The sequence below is a fragment of the Ceratotherium simum genome, chromosome 33 (genome assembly GCF_057802395.1).
Source record: "Ceratotherium simum simum isolate JZ-2026a chromosome 33, ASM5780239v1, whole genome shotgun sequence".
Lineage (NCBI taxonomy): Eukaryota > Metazoa > Chordata > Mammalia > Perissodactyla > Rhinocerotidae > Ceratotherium > Ceratotherium simum.
The window spans coordinates 11,039,024-11,058,455 of record NC_141932.1 but is presented as its reverse complement, the minus strand read 5'-3'; the positions used below and the strand labels follow the sequence as shown (position 1 = coordinate 11,058,455).

At 46.9% G+C, this 19,432-nt stretch overlaps 1 protein-coding gene and 1 long non-coding RNA gene across 2 annotated transcripts; one reads left to right on the top strand and one right to left on the bottom strand.

Moving 5' to 3' along the window:
- Nucleotides 1-1,153: 1,153 nt before the first annotated feature.
- Nucleotides 1,154-8,305, bottom strand: LOC147912803 (uncharacterized). The gene is made up of 2 exons (XR_015549617.1): nt 7,952-8,305; nt 1,154-1,980 (listed from the first exon to the last, which is right to left on the bottom strand). It is a non-coding gene; the product is annotated as an uncharacterized LOC147912803 (long non-coding RNA).
- Nucleotides 8,306-8,954: 649 nt separating this feature from the next.
- LOC101387615 (sialic acid-binding Ig-like lectin 8) lies at nt 8,955-19,260 on the top strand. Its single transcript, XM_087421260.1, has 7 exons — nt 8,955-9,468; nt 9,678-9,956; nt 10,186-10,233; nt 11,012-11,269; nt 11,634-11,730; nt 12,065-12,161; nt 17,701-19,260. The coding sequence occupies exons 1-7, from the start codon at nt 9,036-9,038 to the stop codon at nt 17,887-17,889; spliced, it is 1,401 nt and encodes a 466-aa protein (XP_087277386.1). The 5' UTR covers nt 8,955-9,035; the 3' UTR covers nt 17,890-19,260.
- The last annotated feature ends 172 nt before the right edge of the window (nt 19,261-19,432 follow it).

Here is a 19,432-nt window from a genome sequence, read left to right as displayed (position 1 = left end):
TTGAATTCAATTCTGGTTTCTGCATTTGCTAAGGGGGTGATATGAGAAAGTTAGTCACTCTACTTCTCTGTACCTCAGTGTCCTGCTCTGTAATGTGGGGAAGTAATGAGCCCCATCTCACAAGGATGCTGTGACACACGTAAAGCACTGTATGCAGGTCCTGGTACAGGTGTGTGTTCGTTGTGTGCGGGTTCCTTATCCCTTGAAAAAGGAAGTTCCTGCTGGCAACTTAGCCTGATGCTGTGAGTGGCAAGTCCCATTCCGTATTAAGTGAACACAGGACATTTCAGTAAATGGAGCTAAAATTTCACCAGGAAATTCCAAACCAGGAAATGAACAAAACTTTCACACTATATACTTTTCAATGGGGTCAACTGGAAAGAATCAGAAGTCTGTAGTGTGGCATCGAAAGTTTCCCTAGCCTGAATAATTTCCTCTTCTCAAGAAGCAGGAATGTATGCGGGAAAGTAGGGTTTACGGAACTCTGAGAACTTTCACCGAGATGTCCCAATTGGCACACACGCTCACTCATATGAGTGGACTGACCTGGATAAAATCAATGAAAAGATTTCCAGAGAAGAAGCCTTACATATCATAGGGGTTGTCTCATAGGGTTGCCAGAGCTTAGCATCTTCCCTCACACTGTTCTCAGTATGGGTTCAAGCAGAAACCTCAATGTAGGATATACCTTTGGTTTATGGAGAGGACCCTAGTGAAGCTTAAAGTGTCACCAGAGAGAGGGGAGTCCTGGACCTCAGGAGGGGTGTGCCCATTCCCATTTGAGTTCTAGCCTCTTTCTCTCCCTGGGGATTCCCTTAACCCCAGACACGTCAATCTCAGACAAGTTGGTTGAAAGTAACACCTACCTCCTAAACCCTAGCTCTGAGTTAAGGGGGAAGATACAATGTCTGGAGAGACTGGCTGTGGTAAGCATGAGAATATGAAGAGTAATCACATGAACACTATAAAACATACTACAACAGAAAGGGGAAAGAAAGATACAACGATGTGCAAGCCAAAGAACTCAGTCTGGGAGCACTTACAATGCCAGAAACAGAAGAAGATTCCCCTCAGGTGTTTCCTGTACAGAAGAACTTAATAAGAAAAAACGGTGAGTCTCAATAGCTCAGGAAAAGGGTGAATAAATGTTAAATCCAGGTGACAAGTTTTTTATTCTATTCTCTCTTTGGTACTTTAACAAAAAAGTTAAGTAAAGATATGATGTTGTTCCAATGACCTTATGGAAGGTTTTAGTATCAGTTTGGGTAACTTCTGTGAATTTATCTTCAAGCTTACTGATTCTTTCCTTGGTTGTATCAAGTCTACTGAATCCGTCAAGGGCATTCTTCATTTCTGTTGTCAACTTTCAAAAATTGCTAGCATCTCCATTTATCTCTTTGTATAATTTTCATCTTTCTGTTGAAATTCCCCATGTGATCATGCGTTTTGCCCACCTTATCCACTAGAGCATTTAACATAATAATAGTTATGTTATATATTCCTTTCTTATAGTTCCAACATCTGGTTCATATCCGAGACTTCTTCTGTTGATTGCTTTGACTCTTGAAAGTTGATTGACACATCTTGCTTTTTGTGCATTTGCATATGTTTTATTGAATGTTGGACATTGTGTGTAGAAGAGTAGAGACTGAGGTAAACAGTGTTTATGCCTGGAAGTGGGCATGCCTCTTCTGTTGGGATGTTAATGTGGGAATTTGTACCTGTCCTGTCAGAATTGAGCTGAATTTTGGTTTTGTGGTCTGTGTAGTTACCTTCAGTCACCAGAGCCTCAATTCCTCTGGCATTACTGAGGATCATGACTAGTCTGTAGAAGGGGTTTTCAGTGCTTATTTTCCACCTTTAGCTTTGCTCTTCCCTATGAATCTATTTCTCAGAGACGATCTCTCTCCGTGTTCTTGCCCAGTAGAAGGAATGCAGAACTAATCATTATCTAGATAGACTTATTTTGTTGGAAAGGACCTAGAAGAGGCAAAAAATCATAAAAAAGAGAAAAGTTATAGTATATTCGTACCACAAGGTACCAAGACCTCTTATAAAGCCACAGTAATTAAGATCCCATGGGGCTGTTACTATGATAGACGAATAGAGCAGGATAGAATGTTCAGAATCAAACCTACACATATACAATTACTTGCTTTATGATAAGAGCTATGCTTCAATGCAGTGGGAGAAATATGGCCCTTTTGAGAAATAGTGCTGGATCCACTGGATATCCATATGGGTAAAAAGGAATCATAACACTTACATCGCACAATACAGGAAAGTCCATTGTTAGTGGTTTGGATATGTAAATGTAAATAGGGAAACTTTAGATTTTTTTTTAGTAAACATAAAAGACAGTGTGTGTATTTGTGGCTATGCAAGCATTTCTTAAACAGGGCAAACATTTACTAACAATGTCAGAAGTGACTGATAAACTTGACTACGGTAGAATTAAGAAACTCTTCATAAAAGATGCCGTGAAGAAGATATTTGTAATAAAAATCTCCAAGAGAGAACTTGTCTGCAGAATATTTAAGTACCTGTGAAAATTGATAAGAAAAGGATCAACAACCAAATAGGAAAATGTGCAAATGACTTAAAGTCCTTCACAGAGGAAGATGCTCAAATCCCCATGAGAATATGAGAAGTTCCTCAGCCTCATGAGTCATCAAGGAAATGCAAAATAAACCCACAATGAATTCCACTAATCTCCAGGATGATTAAAATGAAAGCAGACCAAAAATCTCACGAAGGAAACAATTGGAAATATCAAGTATTGTCCAGAATTGAAATTACTGGAACTCTCATATACTCGTTATTGAAATGTAAATATTATAAACACTTTAGAAACTGTTTGGCAATACTTACTAAAACTGAATATGCACATACTCTATTACTGAGAAAGGCCACTCTACAAAATACACCTAACAAAAGTGCACATACACACCCAAAGCACCACTTTTGTGGCACCAATCTTCGTCAGAGATCCAGACTGGAAACAGCCCAAACATCCATCAAAGGTAGACAGATTATAGAGTGTACGGTATATGCACACAATGGAATTCTTTCAGCATTGAGAATGAATGAATTGCAGATGTGTGGGTAAATCTGACAGCAAAAGACAGAGCAAAGGGGCCAGACAACGATGAACGCACTCTGGAAGTTCCCAACTATGTAAAAAGTAAAAACAAATAAAACTAATCAATGATGATAGAAGTCAACAGTGGTTCTTTTTTTCGGGTGGGCGTGACTAACTAGGAATGGAAATTGGTGATGCTTCTTAATCTAGAAGGTTATTCTGGGAATTTCACCATTAGGAAAATTGAACAAGCGTATCTTTATAATCAGAACTGCTTTCACTATGTATATTTGCTTCAATGTCTTTTACTTTAAAAACAATATATGAGGATACCTCACACAAATATATGCTAATTCATTTTAAAATTTAGATGACATCTAAAAATTATAAAAAATGTACATTTTACTGAAACTATCTCAGGACAAAATGAAAAACCCAAATAGCCCCGTATCCATAAAGGGATTGATTCAGTGGGAAACATTATTTTCCAGGGAAAAAGTTCAATGACAAGTTCATCCCAAGGTGCAGGGCAGAAAAAGTTCCAAGTTTTCATAAGCACTTTCGAGTATGAAAGTCACATCAGCCCGTATCACTTTTGGAAGGATTTTGTTTTCTCTAGACCTATATTGAATTCTGCAGAGTAGGGAAGTGGTGATGGCTTATCTCCAAGAACTTCCGCATCTCTGGCAGCTGTGGGTCTGAACTTGCACTTATGTGCACAATTACTATCCTGTTCTTATTCACTCACTTCCTGTTGTAGTTTACTCTTATTTTTCCCAAGCCCTTCTTCCCATACTGAGGGACACTGGTGGCCAGACTGTCCCAGGCCGGTGGCTGGCATTTATGGTTCAAGAGACACTTCTGTTGTTGGTAGTGCTGCTGCAGTCCATGCTGTGGGAAGGTGAGAGGACCAGGAGCCAGAGGGGTCCAGGGTGGGGAACGAGGGTGGAGTTGATTCTATTACTCACGTTTATGACATGAAACACAGTTACAAAATGAGAAACTGTTCCTGAATGTGACAGGAAGGGTAAGTCCCAGAAAAGAAGTCTTTTCTCCATCCAAGTTAATGGGAGGCCCACAGGCCCCTGGGAGGCTCCAACACTGAGCGTCCCCCTCCAGAAAAAGACGTCAGCCCCTTTCTCTTCCCTAGCCATGACCTAACCTGGTGAGATGCATTTCCCAGGAATGCTGTAATCCAGTTACTCTGGAAATCTGACTTGTGAGAAGGAGACCCCACCTTGGAAATTTACCCTGGAACATTTCCCTGGAAATTTGACCTGCACTGCTTTCTCTTCTATTCAGTGCCTCAAAGGATTGGATGATGCCCACTCCCATTTGGGAGGGAAATCATTTTTACTGAGGTCACCACGTTAAAAACCAATCTCATCTGGAAACAGCCTCACAGACACATGCACAAATAATATTTAACCTGGGCATTCCACAGCCCAGTCAAGTTGACACATAAAATTAACCATCATACTGTCCTCGGAGGCTAATGGTGAGCATACACACACAGAAAGACAGACAGACACACAGCTTGGCACTGGGCGTTCTGAATACTGACATGGGCCATTTCCTGCCCTTTGACCTGGGGAAGATGGGTCTCCTATGAATAGGCAAATGGTCCTAGTTGTCAGGTCAAAGCGATCCTGGGACATGTCTTAGTAGGAGAGAAATACTAGGGATGCTCTTCTCCTGAATCCTTTGCCCGTCACTGTAAATGACTCTCTGGGCCACCTGTGTCCAACTGGGTCACCAATCCATGTACTGAGGCTTGGTGGTCCCTGTCCCCCGAAATACAGCCAGTGGTTTTCCCCTACCCATCCCTGCCTCCCAGCAGTTGAGCAGCTGTTACATCACACCAGGATGGTGAGCCAAACACCAGTGATGGTGTGCGAGGTCTTCATAGCACCTGCCCCTCCACTGACCCTCAGAGCCTGGTGGCTGCAGCTTCCACTTCTCCCTTCTCTTGTGGCCAGCTTTAAGCTGCAAGCAAAGAGGGAAAGGGATGCTAGGAAACGTAGTTCTGGCTTGGCAAAGCCTCCACGGGTATGTTCACTGAAGCTTTCAAATAACCGTTTAAAAGTCATCCTTTAAATATAGTAAATGGAAAAATCCATCAGGTGAGTAAACTTTCAATTTAACCTTTTCCCTATTAGCTATGATTTGCCTGGCTGCTGTTTAGTTATCTCGTCCCGCACATCAAATCAGCCTAAAACACAGCGGCCCAAGCAATTATTTTATTCTATTGTTTATTGTTTATTCTCATTGTTCTGTAAATTGGCCAGAGCCCAACTGGGCAGTTTGACCCCTAGATTTGCTTATGGCTCTTTCAGGCCGTCGCATTGGAATGGTGGCAGTGACCTGGGCTGGACATCTGACCCCTCAGTGTTCCTCTATGTAGCATTTCTATCCATCAGAGTCCCCCCGATTCCTTACACAGATGCCCAGAAATCCATGAGGCGGGAGTGGAACCTGCCAGGCTTTCTTAATGTCTGAGCCATATGAGTCTCAGAACATCTTGTCCTCCACATTCTATTGGTCAAAGTGGTCATGGGCCCAGTCTAGGTTCAAGAAGAGGAGATAATAATAACCAACTCCATCTTGTAAGGAGAGGAGCGCATGTTTGTGTAAAGGAGGGTCTGGATTGTTTGGGGTTGTCTTTGGTGACTAGTTGCTACAGCTACTCGCCTGTCTGAATTTAAGCTGCCTCCTCCACTTGATGAGGGGAACATCCCTCTCTGTTAGGGATGTTGGGAAAATGAAATGAAAATAGATATGCAAAGGTGCAGGACAAAACCTTCACCTTCCCTGCCCTTGGACCGGTGACCACAGCCTGACTTTGTTCATAGGACATTCCTGAGGGTGGACAGAAGGAAAAGGAGGAGAAACAGAGGAATTTCCCCCTGTCTAGTCCCTCCTCCCAGGTAGACCCGAGCCCTCCCCAGCACATCTGATGTCTTGACCCTCCTGACTCCAGATATAAGGTCCCTGTGCTGTGTGAGCAGGCCCCTCCACAGAGTTGCAAACATCTCCAAAGTCAGCTCTGAATCTGCACCACGGACAGCACCATGGCCCTTTCCTAAGGAATCCCCAGGCGCCAGGTAAGTCCAGGGCTGAAGGAGCACCCCCTATGGATGGTGGTCTAAGGTCGGCTGGGGCAAAGGTGTGGTTGGGCACATTCAGAGCGCAGAACTTGGTAGCTGGCAGAAGATCTCCAGCACAGTATGGGAGTGAGTGGTTTGGAGAAGATAATATCTGCGAGTCAGGCAACTCCCAGGGTACCAGCATCACCTGCGGAATTCACATCCCTCGTGACCCCCTGAGAGTCTCCACCATGTCTACTTGGCCCAGTCCTCCCTGAGACTCACCTTCCAGTCCAGAAGAGCAAGAGCTCCACCCACCCCATGTGTGCTTCCCCATCACAGCCATCTAGCCTATGGCACCAGAATTATCAGGTAACCTGTCTCCCTACCAGATGGTGGTCTGCTCAAATGCAAGGGCTAGACCTGTCATATTCACCCCTCTTACTAGCAATGTGAAGGCATGATTTACATGATTGTTGAATGAATAAATGAAAAAATGAATTAAAACTCCTCCCTCCCCTCTTGGGTTGAGTTGAAAATTCTTCTCTTCCAGACTAACTTAAACTTCCTGCCTCTCATCCAAGGAAACCTGGGCTGACAAAGATTGATGAAGTGGCCCAAGGTGCAGAGAATAGTGCATGACACAGGCCATCTGGGTGATTTGGGCAACTGACTTGCTTATTCTGGACTTCGGTGTTTTCTCCTGCAAAATGGAGAAGTAAAGCTAGAAGGCCCCTCAGCTCTGATGGCCCGTGGGTTATACTTCCTCTTTTGCACACAGTTTGTTTTTTCCCTATGTCTCTCCTTCCCGTTCTTCTGCTTTTCTTTGCAAATTGGGAACAATGGGAACAGGATCGGCGTGGCCAGACCCTTCTGAGCACCGATGCTGCAGCTGCCCCTGCAGGGAGAGAGTGAGTGGCCAGCACAGGGGCCCAGGACAGGGAGGGGTCTGCAGGATGAGATTCCAACTGAAAATGCAGGAAATGGTGATGGTGTGGGAGTGTCTATGCAGGCTCCCACCCCGCACCTTCCTTCTCCATGATCTCCTGACTCTACTCCAGGTTTTGGGTGATACTTCCAGGAAGAGGATATTATGGCATGGGCAGCTTCATGAAGTCAAATAGAAGAAAGACTGTAATTTTTGTATGTATACAAAGTCTTAAGATAAACACGTGCAAGGCCATGGTGTTAAAGGCAGCATGTTCAGATGATAAACCACAGAGCTAAGCAAGGAAATAAATGACATTAGTGTGAGGCTGGGGCTCCCTGTGGGGAGTGGAGTGTGGTGATAGGGAAGGGGATCTAGGGGGGAGATCCTGGGTGCTCCTAACCTTCTACATCTTGGAGGGTGTTCATTTAGTTTGTGTGTGAGGAAGATCAGCCCTGAGCTAACATCGATGCCAATCCTCCTCTTTTTCTTCTGTTTATTCTTTTTTTGCTGAGGAAGACTGGCCCTGGGCTAACATGCATGCCCATCTTCCTCTGCTTTATATGGGAAGTGGCCACAGCATGCCCTGACAAGCAGTGCATCAGGTGCTCTTGTGAACCGAACCTGTGCCCGCCAGCAGCAGAGCGTGAGCACTTAACCGCTACGCCACGGGGCCAGCCCTGGGTGTTCACTTTTTGAGGAATGACTGAGCTGTTCTTGTGGGGGCACTTCTTTGTATGTGCCTTACATTTCCCAAAAAAACCTTTCCAGAAAACTGACTTGCATTTGGACAGTCACCACCTCCCAGGACTCCCATCACTTACTCCCAGCCCCCACCACACAGTTAAATCTAACCTTCTGTGAATTCAGGTGCATGCTTCTTCTCTCATGAAATCTTCATCATCCTTGAAGGTGGACGACCCCCAGGCTGGCGTTCCTTGCTGTGTGTCTCCCACACACCCAGATTCTGAGAGCAGAGCTTGTTTAGGCAAAGACCCAGAGGTGGGCAGATCTGGCCATGCTCTGGAGCAATGAGGAGGAGCAATCTTGAGAGACCAGTGATGAAGAAATCCGTTCTGGCGCCCATACTGTCTCTACAAAGGGGGAAGTTTCTATCCCTTTCGAAATCTGCACCTTCCTTCCTGCACTTTCTTCCCTTCCAAAACCCACTCTACAGAGAATCACAGCCTTGGTTTCCAGGGGCCCTGTGGGCCTGGCTCCCCTCGACACCCTTAGCTGTGTTAACACACAGAATCCTGGCCTCCACCACATGAGTGTCCCCCCCGACCAGTCCTTCTGAGACACAACCTCCAACTTTGTGGGTCCTTGACATCACACACTGCCTGTGTGTCCCCCATCGCATCTCCTGTCACAGGGAGTTGCAGCTGCCTGGACACCTGTTGTCTCCCTACTGGACAGTGACACAAGGCTGTGTCCAGGGCTGGTGTGTGACCAAGTGAGCAGAGAGGGATGCCCACGATGGTGATGCTGAGGGAGGGAGGTAAGTCATCCTCCCTCATATCTTGGTTCCCTGAGTCCCACCCCGAGCTGGACCAACCTCCACAGACAGACTGAGGGGCTCTGGACAGAAGGCACGAATTTTCACTTTGCAAAAATTGATCCCTGAGGCAAAGGCCATTGACAGGGAGGCAACAGACGGGGCTCAGGCCCTGCACGGGCTGTCAATTTGGGTGAGCCTCTCATCTTCCCTGGCCCGTGGTCCCTGGGAGTGGAAGTGTTTGGTGGATGGTTGACTCCATGGGCTGTCCCTGCCCTGATACTTTCTGGGTGTGAAGTTCCTCCTCTGAGGAGGGTAACTGTTCTGACCTCACTGTCATCTTCCTGTTAAAGTCTCCTCTAAGTCTGCAACTTTTAGTTACTGAGAAAGAACCCCGGGAAACAGATTTTCTTGGTGAAGTTGGGACTGCCAACACCAGACATGCAGCTGCTCCTGCTTCTGGCCCTGCTGTGGTGGAGGGAGGGGGCCGAGGGATGGGGGGAGCTGGAAGTGGTTTACTGGCTGCAAGTGCAGGAGTCAGTGACGGTGCAGGAGGGCCTGTGTGTGTTTGTGCCCTGCTCCTTCTCCTACCCTTGGAGTCGCTGGAGCAGCTCTACTCCAGCTCGTGTCTACTGGTTCCGGGAAGGGGCCAGAGTAGACGAGGATGCTCCTGTGGCCACAAACAGCCCATATCAAGAAGTGCAGGAGGAGACCCGGGGCCGATTCCGCCTCCTTGAGGACCCCCAGAGATACAAGTGCTCCCTGGCCATCAGAGACGCCAGGAGGACCGATGACGGAAAATACTTTTTTCGAGTGGAGAGAGGAAGTGTGAGATATTCTTACACAAGTAACCAGCTCTCTGTGCATGTGACGGGTAAGGCGCTGGCTCCAGGAATCGCCACTGGGGAAGCACCTGGGGGTCCCAGGGCAGAGCAGGGAGGGGACTTTCCATCCTGGGATGGGTTTTGGGGTAAAACAGGTCAGGGGTCCAAGAGAAGAGCTGGACCAAAGCCTGAGGCTTCTCTCAGGGCCGCTCCTCAGACTCTCTTTCCTGATCCCTGTGTCTCCCCCTCTCCTCACCAGCCCTGACCCACACACCCGACATCTTCATCCCGGAGATCCTGGAGTCAAGCCGCCCCAGGAACCTGACGTGCTCTGTGCCCTGGGCCTGTGAGCAGGGCACGCCCCCCATCTTCTCCTGGGTGTTGGCTGCCCTCACCTCCCCGGGCCCCAGAACCCTCTTCTCCTCGGTGCTCACCCTCATCCCACGGCCCCAGGACCATGGCACCAACCTCACGTGTCGGGTGAAGTTCCCCACAACTGGTCTAACTGTGGAAAGGACCATCCAGCTCAATGTCACCTGTGAGTGCTGGGCCAGGACGCCTGGGTCCCTGATGGGGTGCTGAGGGCACTGGGAATGGGGGTGTCAGGGTCTCAGACACTGGTGGGGGGTCCCAGAATCCACGCTGGGAGCAGGTCAGGAGGACTCCTGCCTCCACCCTTCCCCCATTTATGCAGTTCCTGGGGACAAGGACCCATGTCCACCCAGCCCTCACCACTGATGCGGGGCCACCTTGTCTTTCTGTCCCAGACTCTCCACAGAACTTGACTGTCACTGTCTTCCCAGGAAATAGCACAGGTAGGAAAGAGCTGTGGGCATCTTTCCCCAACGGCCCCGTCACCCCCCTCAGACTTCTCCAACCGCCTTCTCAGCTCCACAAGGAGAACAGGGCAACATTCACACAGCAGAGCCCATCTCTTGAGGCTCCTTGTCACCCATCTCCTGAGGAATCCTCCAGTCTCATCTTTTTATTTTCCCTAACAACTGTTTAAGTATTTTTGAACAGGTAATATATTCACATGGTCTAAAATTCACAATGCACAGCAGAGTCTGTCCTCAGATGCCCAGTCCCCTCCCAGGAAGTGACCAGTGTCCATAGGCTGCTCTGGGCCTTTGTTTCTTCACCTAAAGGATCTTTCGGGTCATTTGACGTCAGTAGTACAGACTATTCTCATTCTTCCCCATGACTGTGCCGTATTCCATGGCCTGGCTGGATTCTGATTTGTGTGCAGCTTCTCTTAATGGAAAAATCATGGCATTTGTATTCTTCTAGTAACAGAAACACTGAAATGAATACTCTCATGTCTCCTTTGACCTGTGTGTGTGTCTGTGGGATAACTTCCTAAAAGCAAAATATGGCTGCTTCCTACGCTCTTTCTAATTTTGAGAGATATGGTCAAGTTTCTTTGCATGGAGAGTGGACAAGTGTACATTCCCACCAGCGAGGGGTGAAAGTCTGTGTTTTCTTGCACTTCAAATTACTTCTGCGTGTCTGTCCTCCTCACGAGGTCTCCTGCATCATTTTATTTTCTCTCCATCTCTTTGCCTCTCTGACCCTCTGTCTCTTTTTCTCCAGAACCCACAGTCCTGAAGAATGGCTCATCTCTTTCAGTCCTGGAGGGCCAGTCCCTGCGCCTGGTCTGTGTTGTTGACAGCAACCCCCCTGCCAGGCTGAGCTGGGCCCATGGGAATCAGACCCTGAGCCCCTCACAGCCCTCAAACCCTGGGGTCTTGGATTTGCCCCAGGTGGAGTCGGGGCATGAGGGCGAATTCACCTGCCAAGCTCAGCACCCTCGGGGCTCCCTGCACGTCTCCCTGAGCCTCTCTCTGCAAAGTGAGTGCACCGGTGGATGGGGGAGGGCCTGGAGGAGGAGGACAGCACCCACCCCACCCCACAGTCCAGCCAGCAGCCCCCTGAGCTTCAGAGGGGAACTCAGCTTTGTTCTGTGCTGGGTTGTGAGGCCTGGAAGTTCCCTGGGACTCAGAGTGTCACTGAATGACACTGAAAGAGAGGCGACAACTCAGCTCTTGTATGCCTCAGTCTCCTCACCCTAGCCCTCACCCTCAACCCATGAGCCTGTTCCTGTTCTTGCTCATGGCAAAGTGGCCTGAACACAGACGTGTGGGGTCCTACAGGGAGTGGGAGGAGAAGAGACCGAGTTCTCAGAGGGAATCACTAATAATCCAATCCTCTACAGGAAAAGCGTGGCCTTTATCAGGAGTGGTGCTGGGGGCCGTGGGGGGAGCAGGTGCTACAGCCCTGCTCTTCCTGTCCTTCTGCGTCATCGTCATCGTGTGAGCAGGGACCTGGGAAGGGAGGGAGAGCCCTGGGGTGGGAAGGGCAGGCAGCCACGGATCCGTGAAGCCAGAGCTGGGGGACTGGGTGGGTCCAGAGCCTGAATCAAGGGCAGGAAGGAGGTCCCAGCACCCGGGTGAGTCTGTCACAAACCCAAGACCCCACTGTCCAGGAGGGGGGAGCCTGTTCTCAACCATGGGTGTCTGGGACAGGGCCACCCCTCTCTCACCTCAGTCACCCTTCCAGCCCCTAAGAGAGAACAGAGAAGGGGTCAGTCTGCCCACTGCACCCTGAGCTGGCCAGACTGAAAGGCTCTCTGGTCTCTTCACTCAGAGTGAGGTCCCACAGGAAGAAAGCAGCCAGGCCAGCAGAGGATGTGGGTGACGTGGTCATGGAGGGTGCAAACACTGTCACAGGGTCAGTCTCTCAGGTGAGTTACTTGGACTTCTCTCCATCCAGCATTGTGCCTGGACACCTCTCCCAGGGTGACTCTCTGGATTATCCCGCTCAGTATGGCCAAAGTTCCTCTCCTCATCTCCTCCTCATCATCCCTTCAAGTCGGATCCTCATCCTGCTGACAGCATGACAGCCCCTCCTCTTCCCTTCAGGCCAGGCATGGAGGAGTCACCTTCTCTCTATCCTCCCTTTCTTCTGCTACAGCCAAAAATTCACCACGTCTTGTCTACTTTCCTCCTAGAAACAGCTAGCATCAGTCTCCCTCTCTCCATCTTGACCCCCGTCATCGCTGAGGCTTTAGGAACTCTTTCCTGGACCCCTCGTCTCCCTGCCCCACATCTCCCTTGCCCTACACAGAGTGATCATCTTAAAGCCATCATTGTTCAGGTCATCTGCGTTTGAACATCTGTTTGCCCCCATCATCTACAGCAGAGGCTGGCAAAGTTTTTCTATCAAGGGCCAGAGAATAAATATTTTTGGCTTTTTGGGCTATAGAATCTCTGTTGCAGCCACTTAACTCGGCTTTTGCAGCATGAATGCAGCCTTAGACCCTAAGCAAATGAATGACTATGACTATGTTCCCATAAAACTTTATGTACAAACACAGGCGGTGGGCCGGATTGGACCCAGGGCTGTATGTAGTTTGCTGACCCGTGACCTAGAGAATGAAGGTCCAACTCCTCGGCCCACAGCCCTGCATATTTTGGCCTCTCAGCACCTACGTCTCCAGGAGGCTCAGGGTTAGGGTGAGGAGAGTGAGGCACTAGTTTGAGACACAAACTTAGAAACGTGTCCAAAATCTCAGCAATCGAGGTACTACTTTAAGGCAGTATTTTTTAAAAATCAAAATTAATGAAAAAAATCCACGATGAGTGAAATATCAAAAATCTAAATAATGGTAGTATGAGTATAATGAAGTTAGTTAATAATAATTTAAGATCATAACTTGGTCAAGAGACATTGTCACACGTGGCAGCATTCTCAGTTGAAAACGAGAGAGACAGAGAAGGAGATTTGAAAATATTCTGTCTGTGTTTGCTTCCAGTAAAGGCTGAAATCAAAATTGTAATAAATTCTGATTCGGGTCCACATAAAACCTTTGAAACTTACAATAATGTTTTAATACACAGCATTTTCAGGTTTTCAGTAATATTTCAATCATTTTAATGTTTTGAGAATATTGACCATTAAAATACATGAAGTCACGTATATGCGGGCACACATTTTTTCCTCTGTCTCAGACTCCAGTTGTTGCAGAAGGGCACTCTTACTAATCCTGGGTTATTTAAAGTATTGAATTTTGTTCTGCATGGGATTTTTTGCATTCGTTTTGATTTTAAAAATCTAATATTCTAATACTGTTAATCTCAATTACTGAGGATTTTGGCTCCCATTTTAATTTTTCATTTTGGACGAGACCCTCACTTGCCTCACCCTGATCCCAGCCCCACTGTCCAGGCCACTTCATCTACTCCCCCCACCTCCCACTCACACTCCATCCACACTGGACTTTTCATCATCATCAACCAGAACAAGGTTACTTGTGCCTCTGGGTGTCTGCATGGGCTGTTCCTCCTCTAAAGCTCTTCCCTCCCCGTTTCCACTCATTCATTCCTGTTCATCCTCCATGCTCCGATGGACATGTCACACTTCTCACTTATTTATTGCATTTGGAGCGTGACTGTGGGCTTTTGGAAGGTTTTGAGAGCAGGGTAACATGCATCTTTTCATTCATTAATTCCTCCAGGAAATGTTGTTGAGCACCTACTGAGTGACGAGGAGTGTAGGTGGCAGAGACTCATCATGAACAATATCTAAAACCTTGGCTCAAGGAAGTTGTTTTCTAGAAAACTCGTAAAAAAGAAAACAAGCAAACAACAAATAAGTGAACAGAATGTGCAAGGTAGACGTGTGCTTTGGGGAAAATGCAGGGTAGAGAGAAAAGACAGTGTTGAGGAGATGGCTTGTGGAGTGCTCTTGGGATTTATTTATTTCTTCTAGTGAAAATTTCACAACAAGTTGACCATCATAACGATTCTTAAGTGCACAGTTGTGAAACAGATCTCTAGAACATTTCCATCTTGCAAAACAGAAACTCTGCACTCGTTGACTACCCACTTCCCCCACCACCCCAGCCCCTGAAACCACCCTTCTACTTTCTGTCTCCATGGGCTTGACTACTCTAGACACCCCTTATTAGTGGAATCATGCAGTATTTTTCTTTTTGTGACTGGTTTATGTCACTTAGCATACTGTCCTCAAGGTTCATCTATGTTGTAGCATGTGACAGGATTTCCTACATTTTAAATAGCTCACTAGATTCAATAATACCACAATCTATGTATACACCACATTTTCTTTATCCATCCATCTGTCACTGGATATTGGAGTTGCTTCCACTTCTTGGCTACTGTGAACAATGCTGCAGGGAACGTGAGTGTGCAAACGTCTCTTGGAGGTTCTGCTTTGAGTTCATTTGGATAAATACTCCTAAGTGGAATTGCTGGATCATATGGCAATTCCATTTTTAATATTTTGAGAAACCTCCGTACTGTTTTCCGCAGTGGCTGCACCATTTTACATTCCCAGCAACAGTGCACAAGGGTTCAAATTTCTCCACATCCTCACCACCACATGTTTTTTTTATAGAGGTCATTCTAATGGGTGTGAAGTGATATCTCATTGTAGTTTTGATTTGCACTTCTCCAATGATTAGTGATGTTGAGCATCTTTCCATATGCTCCTTGGCCATTTGTATATATTCTTTGGGGAAATGTCTAATTCAAGTTCTGTGCTCATTTTTTAACAGGTGTATTTTTGTGGTTGTTGTTAACTTGTGGGAGTTCTTTACATATTCTGGATGTTAACCCCTTATCTGTTACATAATTTGCAGATATTCTCTCCCATTCCATAAGTTGGCTTCTGGTTTTGTTAGTGATGTTTGAGCAAAGGCATGAAGGAGGATCAAGATTTTTCAGTCTGACTGTGTGATCCAAAAGCCCTCCAGGCAGAGGGAACAGCAGGCGAAAACAGTCAGACACAGCAGAATGACCAGCGAATGCAGGAGAGGTAGCAAGGAAGTCCGTGTGATCAGACAGAGGGAGGCAGGGCCAACAAGCAGGGAATGAGTTTGGGGTAGTCAGCGTGTGTGTACATCACGTCTGCACACGCAGGACACTGTGGGCATCTGGAGACTTTTGGGCAGAAGAGGAACCTGATCCCACTTTCATTTTCACAGGATCCCTCTGGCTGCTGTGCACAGAGAGACTGTGTGTGTCAGGGAAGTTAGAAAAGGGGCTGGTGAAACATTTCAGGCAGGAGTTGATGGTGGCTGGAACCAGGATGGCGTTAGGGTGGGGCTTGATAGGATTCTGGGAGAATTCTGAAGTTACGGCTACTGAGAATTGCTAATGGATTGGGAGTGTGGTGTGAGTGACAGAAAGGGGTCAAGGATGACTCCCAGACTTCTGCACTGAGCAGCCAGAAAAATGGAGGCACCAATCATTGAGATGGAGATGACTGGAGGAAGAGATTTGGGGGAGAAAAGGAGAAGTTCAGTGTGAATATGTTGAGTTTTCTGTTTGTTTGGACAGGGAATGGGCATTTCAAGTATACCTTTGGATCAAAGTCTTTCCAGAGAGGAGGAGATAGGGGTACGGATTTGGTAGTCATGAGCCTAGTAGATGAGATGAAGCCAATGTAGTGGATGAGGTCACGAAACAAAGTTGAAGAAGGAAAGAGTCCGAGGCTGCTCCGATATTTAGGGGCAGGGAGATGGGGAGCATCCAGCAAGGGGGCTTCCAGCGACGTCAATGGACCCAGAAAGTGTGATGTCTTGTAATTGTCTAAAGGGGCTTTCCTTTAGGGCAGGTGTGCAGCCAGGTCACCTGCTGCTGCAAAGTCCAGAGAGGTGAGGACTGAAATATGGCTATTTGGATTTCACCAGCAGAGGTCACTGGTGTGCCTGATAACAGCAATGTCGGGAAGTGGTTGTGTGTGTGTGTGTGTGTGTGTGTGTGTGTGAATCTTAATTTGAATAATGAAGAGGATGGGAGGGGCAAAAATATTAACTATTCTGGTGAAGTGTTCTCTTATGAAGAGGAGCAGCAAAGAAGGATGCTTCTCAGGCAGCACCTGTCACTCTCCTTCATGTGAGTCTGTGTTACTTTCTTGTTGCTGCTGTCATGAATCACCACAAATTCATTGGCTTCCAAAAACATCAATTTATTGTCTTACAGTTCTGGAGGTCACAAGTCCAAACTGGGTTTCACTGGACTAAAAAGAAGGCATTGGCAGGCGGGGCTGAGTTCCTTCTGGAGGCTCCGGGGGTAAAATGAGTTTTCTTACCTTTTCCAGCCTCTAGAGGGCGCCTGCCTTCCTTGGTTCTTGGCTCCTCCCTCCATCTTCAAGGCCAGAAGCACAGTGTCTTCAAATCTCTCTCTGCCTTCTTCTTTCGCTTGTCAAAGCCCTTGTGATTATATTGGGCTCTCTCAAATAATTCAGGAGAATATCCACATCTCAATGTCCTTAATTTAATTCCATCTGCAAAGTCCTTTTTGCCATGTAAGGTAACACATTCAGAGTTTCCTGGGGATTAGGGCTTGGACATCTATAGAGGCTGTTATTCTGCCTATTACAGGGACGTAATTTCTTTGACTGGCTTGTCCTCCCACCAAACTGTGAGCTTTCCAAGGGCAGGTGCCATGCTTGCATCAAGGACCTGTAATCCTCTCTCACTTACCCAGTTCCTGTCCATCATATCATAACTCACAATTAGATATTTATTTGCTTAACTCATATTTTCCTGCCTCCCTCAATTAAAGAGTAAGCTGCAAGAAGTCAGGGTCTGTGTCTGCTGTGTCCACCACAGAACATCCAGCACCCAGCTCAGGGCCTCACACTGAGGGGGACTAGGGCTTTGAGGTCAGCAGGAACTGGATTGGATCCTCGTTTTCCTCAGGGGCCTGTTTTTTCTAGTGAGGAAGATCAGCCCTGATCTAACATCTGATGCCAGTCCTCTTCTTTTTGCTGAGGAGATTGGCCCTGGACTAACGTCCGTGCCCATCTTCCTCTACTTTATATGTGGGATGCCAGCCACAGCATGGCTTGTTAAGTGGTGCATAGGTCCGTGCCGGGGATCTGAACCTGCATACCCAGGGGTGCCAAGCAGAGTGCCTGAATTTAACTGCTATGCTACCAGGCTGGTCCCTTCCTCAGCGACTTTGAGCATGCTGCTTACCTTGATCATTGCAGTTTTCATATGTGTAAAATGGAGACAATGATAATATCTTCCTTATGGGGTTGTTGTGGGAAGTTCATGAGAATAGCAAGCACCCAATAACGTTTTCTCTAAATATTAAATATTCAAGGAAAGCATGAATGAAGGAGATGTCAAGAAAAATGTTTGTGGGGTGAATGGATCAAGGAATACACGGGCTTCCCTCCTGGACACTCGCTGCCTCATCCTGTCCTTACTGTTCTGCTCTGACTCCCTTCTCTCTCCCTCCACTCAGGGTCCCCTGATTGAATCCCAGAAGGGAAGCTTCCTGGACCACCCTCCCCCAGATGTGGCTGCCCCCTGCTCAGGGGAGGACGAAGAGCTCCATTATGCATCTTTCAGCTATTGTGGCCTGAAGCCTCGGGACCCCCAGGAACAGGAGGCCACTGGTAATGAGTACTCAGAGATCAAGATCCACAAGTGAGAAACTGCAGACACTCAGCCCTGGCTTGAGGGATCATGGCTCCTGTGGTTCAAACAAAAGTCCCAGGCTGATTGCTGTAGAGTTAAAAATCCCTCTCAAGAGTGTAAAGAGCACAGACTTTGGAACCAAATACTTTTGAGTTTCAGTCCACACTCTGCCTCTTGACTAAGTAAGTGACAGACCAACCCCTATCTCTCTGCCTCAGTTTCCTGCGCTGTGAAACACACATGAGAAACCCCACCTGCAAGTTCATAGTGAGAATTCTGGGGGTCAAATTCCATCAGAGAACCTGCCACAAAATGTATGCTGAACACATGCTGAACCCCGGTGCTTTGAATAGAAATGTCCTGCTAGGAATTTCTCCTGACTCTGGAGGGGACCAGTGTCAGGCCTCAGATCTTGCACACTGGTCCCTTCTCCTGGAATGTCCTCCCACCAGGCCTTCATCTGCCTCTGTCTTTGAAAGCCGATCTCCAGAGGTGAACTTCCGGGTTGAGATGGGAAAGCCAAGCAGCAGCTCATGGTCTCCCCTATAGAGACAAATCAAATGAATGAGGAAGGTTCCGAAATGGTCACATGACCATCTGATGAATGAAACAACATGATCCCCAAATTCTCCTACAGCACCCAGATGAAGACAGGAATATATCAGAGCAGTCACTTCATGAACTAGCTTCTATGGAAAGAAATCAAAGGATTGGATTAAGCTTTAAAAATTCCCTACAAATGGAACCCTGCCCTTTTATAACAGCAGCAAGAAACATAAGGCACCAAGGAACATTTTTAAAATTTAAACAGGCATTACCTCCATACTGAAAAATACAGAATATTGCTGACGGAAATTAAAGAAGATCCACATGAATGAAGAAATATACCATGTTCATGGATGGGAAGACACAGTATGGTTGAGATGTCCGTTTTCTCCATATTGATTTCAAGTAATCCCAGTCCACAGACATTTAATGTAGAGTCATCAAGAGAGTGTGGTGTGGACAGAACAGAGTCCATAAACGGACCCACACACTATACAGAATCCACTGAACTACATCCAGTCTATTCATTTAGGAAAGGACGGACTTAACAAATTGGTAGAACAAGTGGATTAAGGTTTGGAAAAAATGAACCTTATCAATGACACATTTGGTTTATATAATTTGAATCATGCAGTTTGTACTCGTGGTTTTTTCATTCAGTATTGGTGTTTTTGAGATTCATCCATGCTGTTGTGAGTATGAGTATTTTGTCCCTTTATTGTTGAGTAAGAATCCAGTATATTACACTTGGTTTACCCCTTTTTCTGTTGATGCACATTTGGTTTGCTTCCATTTTTTGACAATTAAGTATAAAGCTTCTGTGAATGTATTTGCACAAGACTGTGTCCAGGTGTGTTTTCATTTCTCTCAAGTGTTGGGGGGCAGGCCCGAGATGGAGACAATGAGGTCAGAGTCACATGTTGGGAGCTCGAGGGTCTCTGGGACTCCCCATGGTGACCAGTGTCCAGCAGGCAGCTGGAGAGATGGGTGGTCTGGTGCTCAAGAGGAAG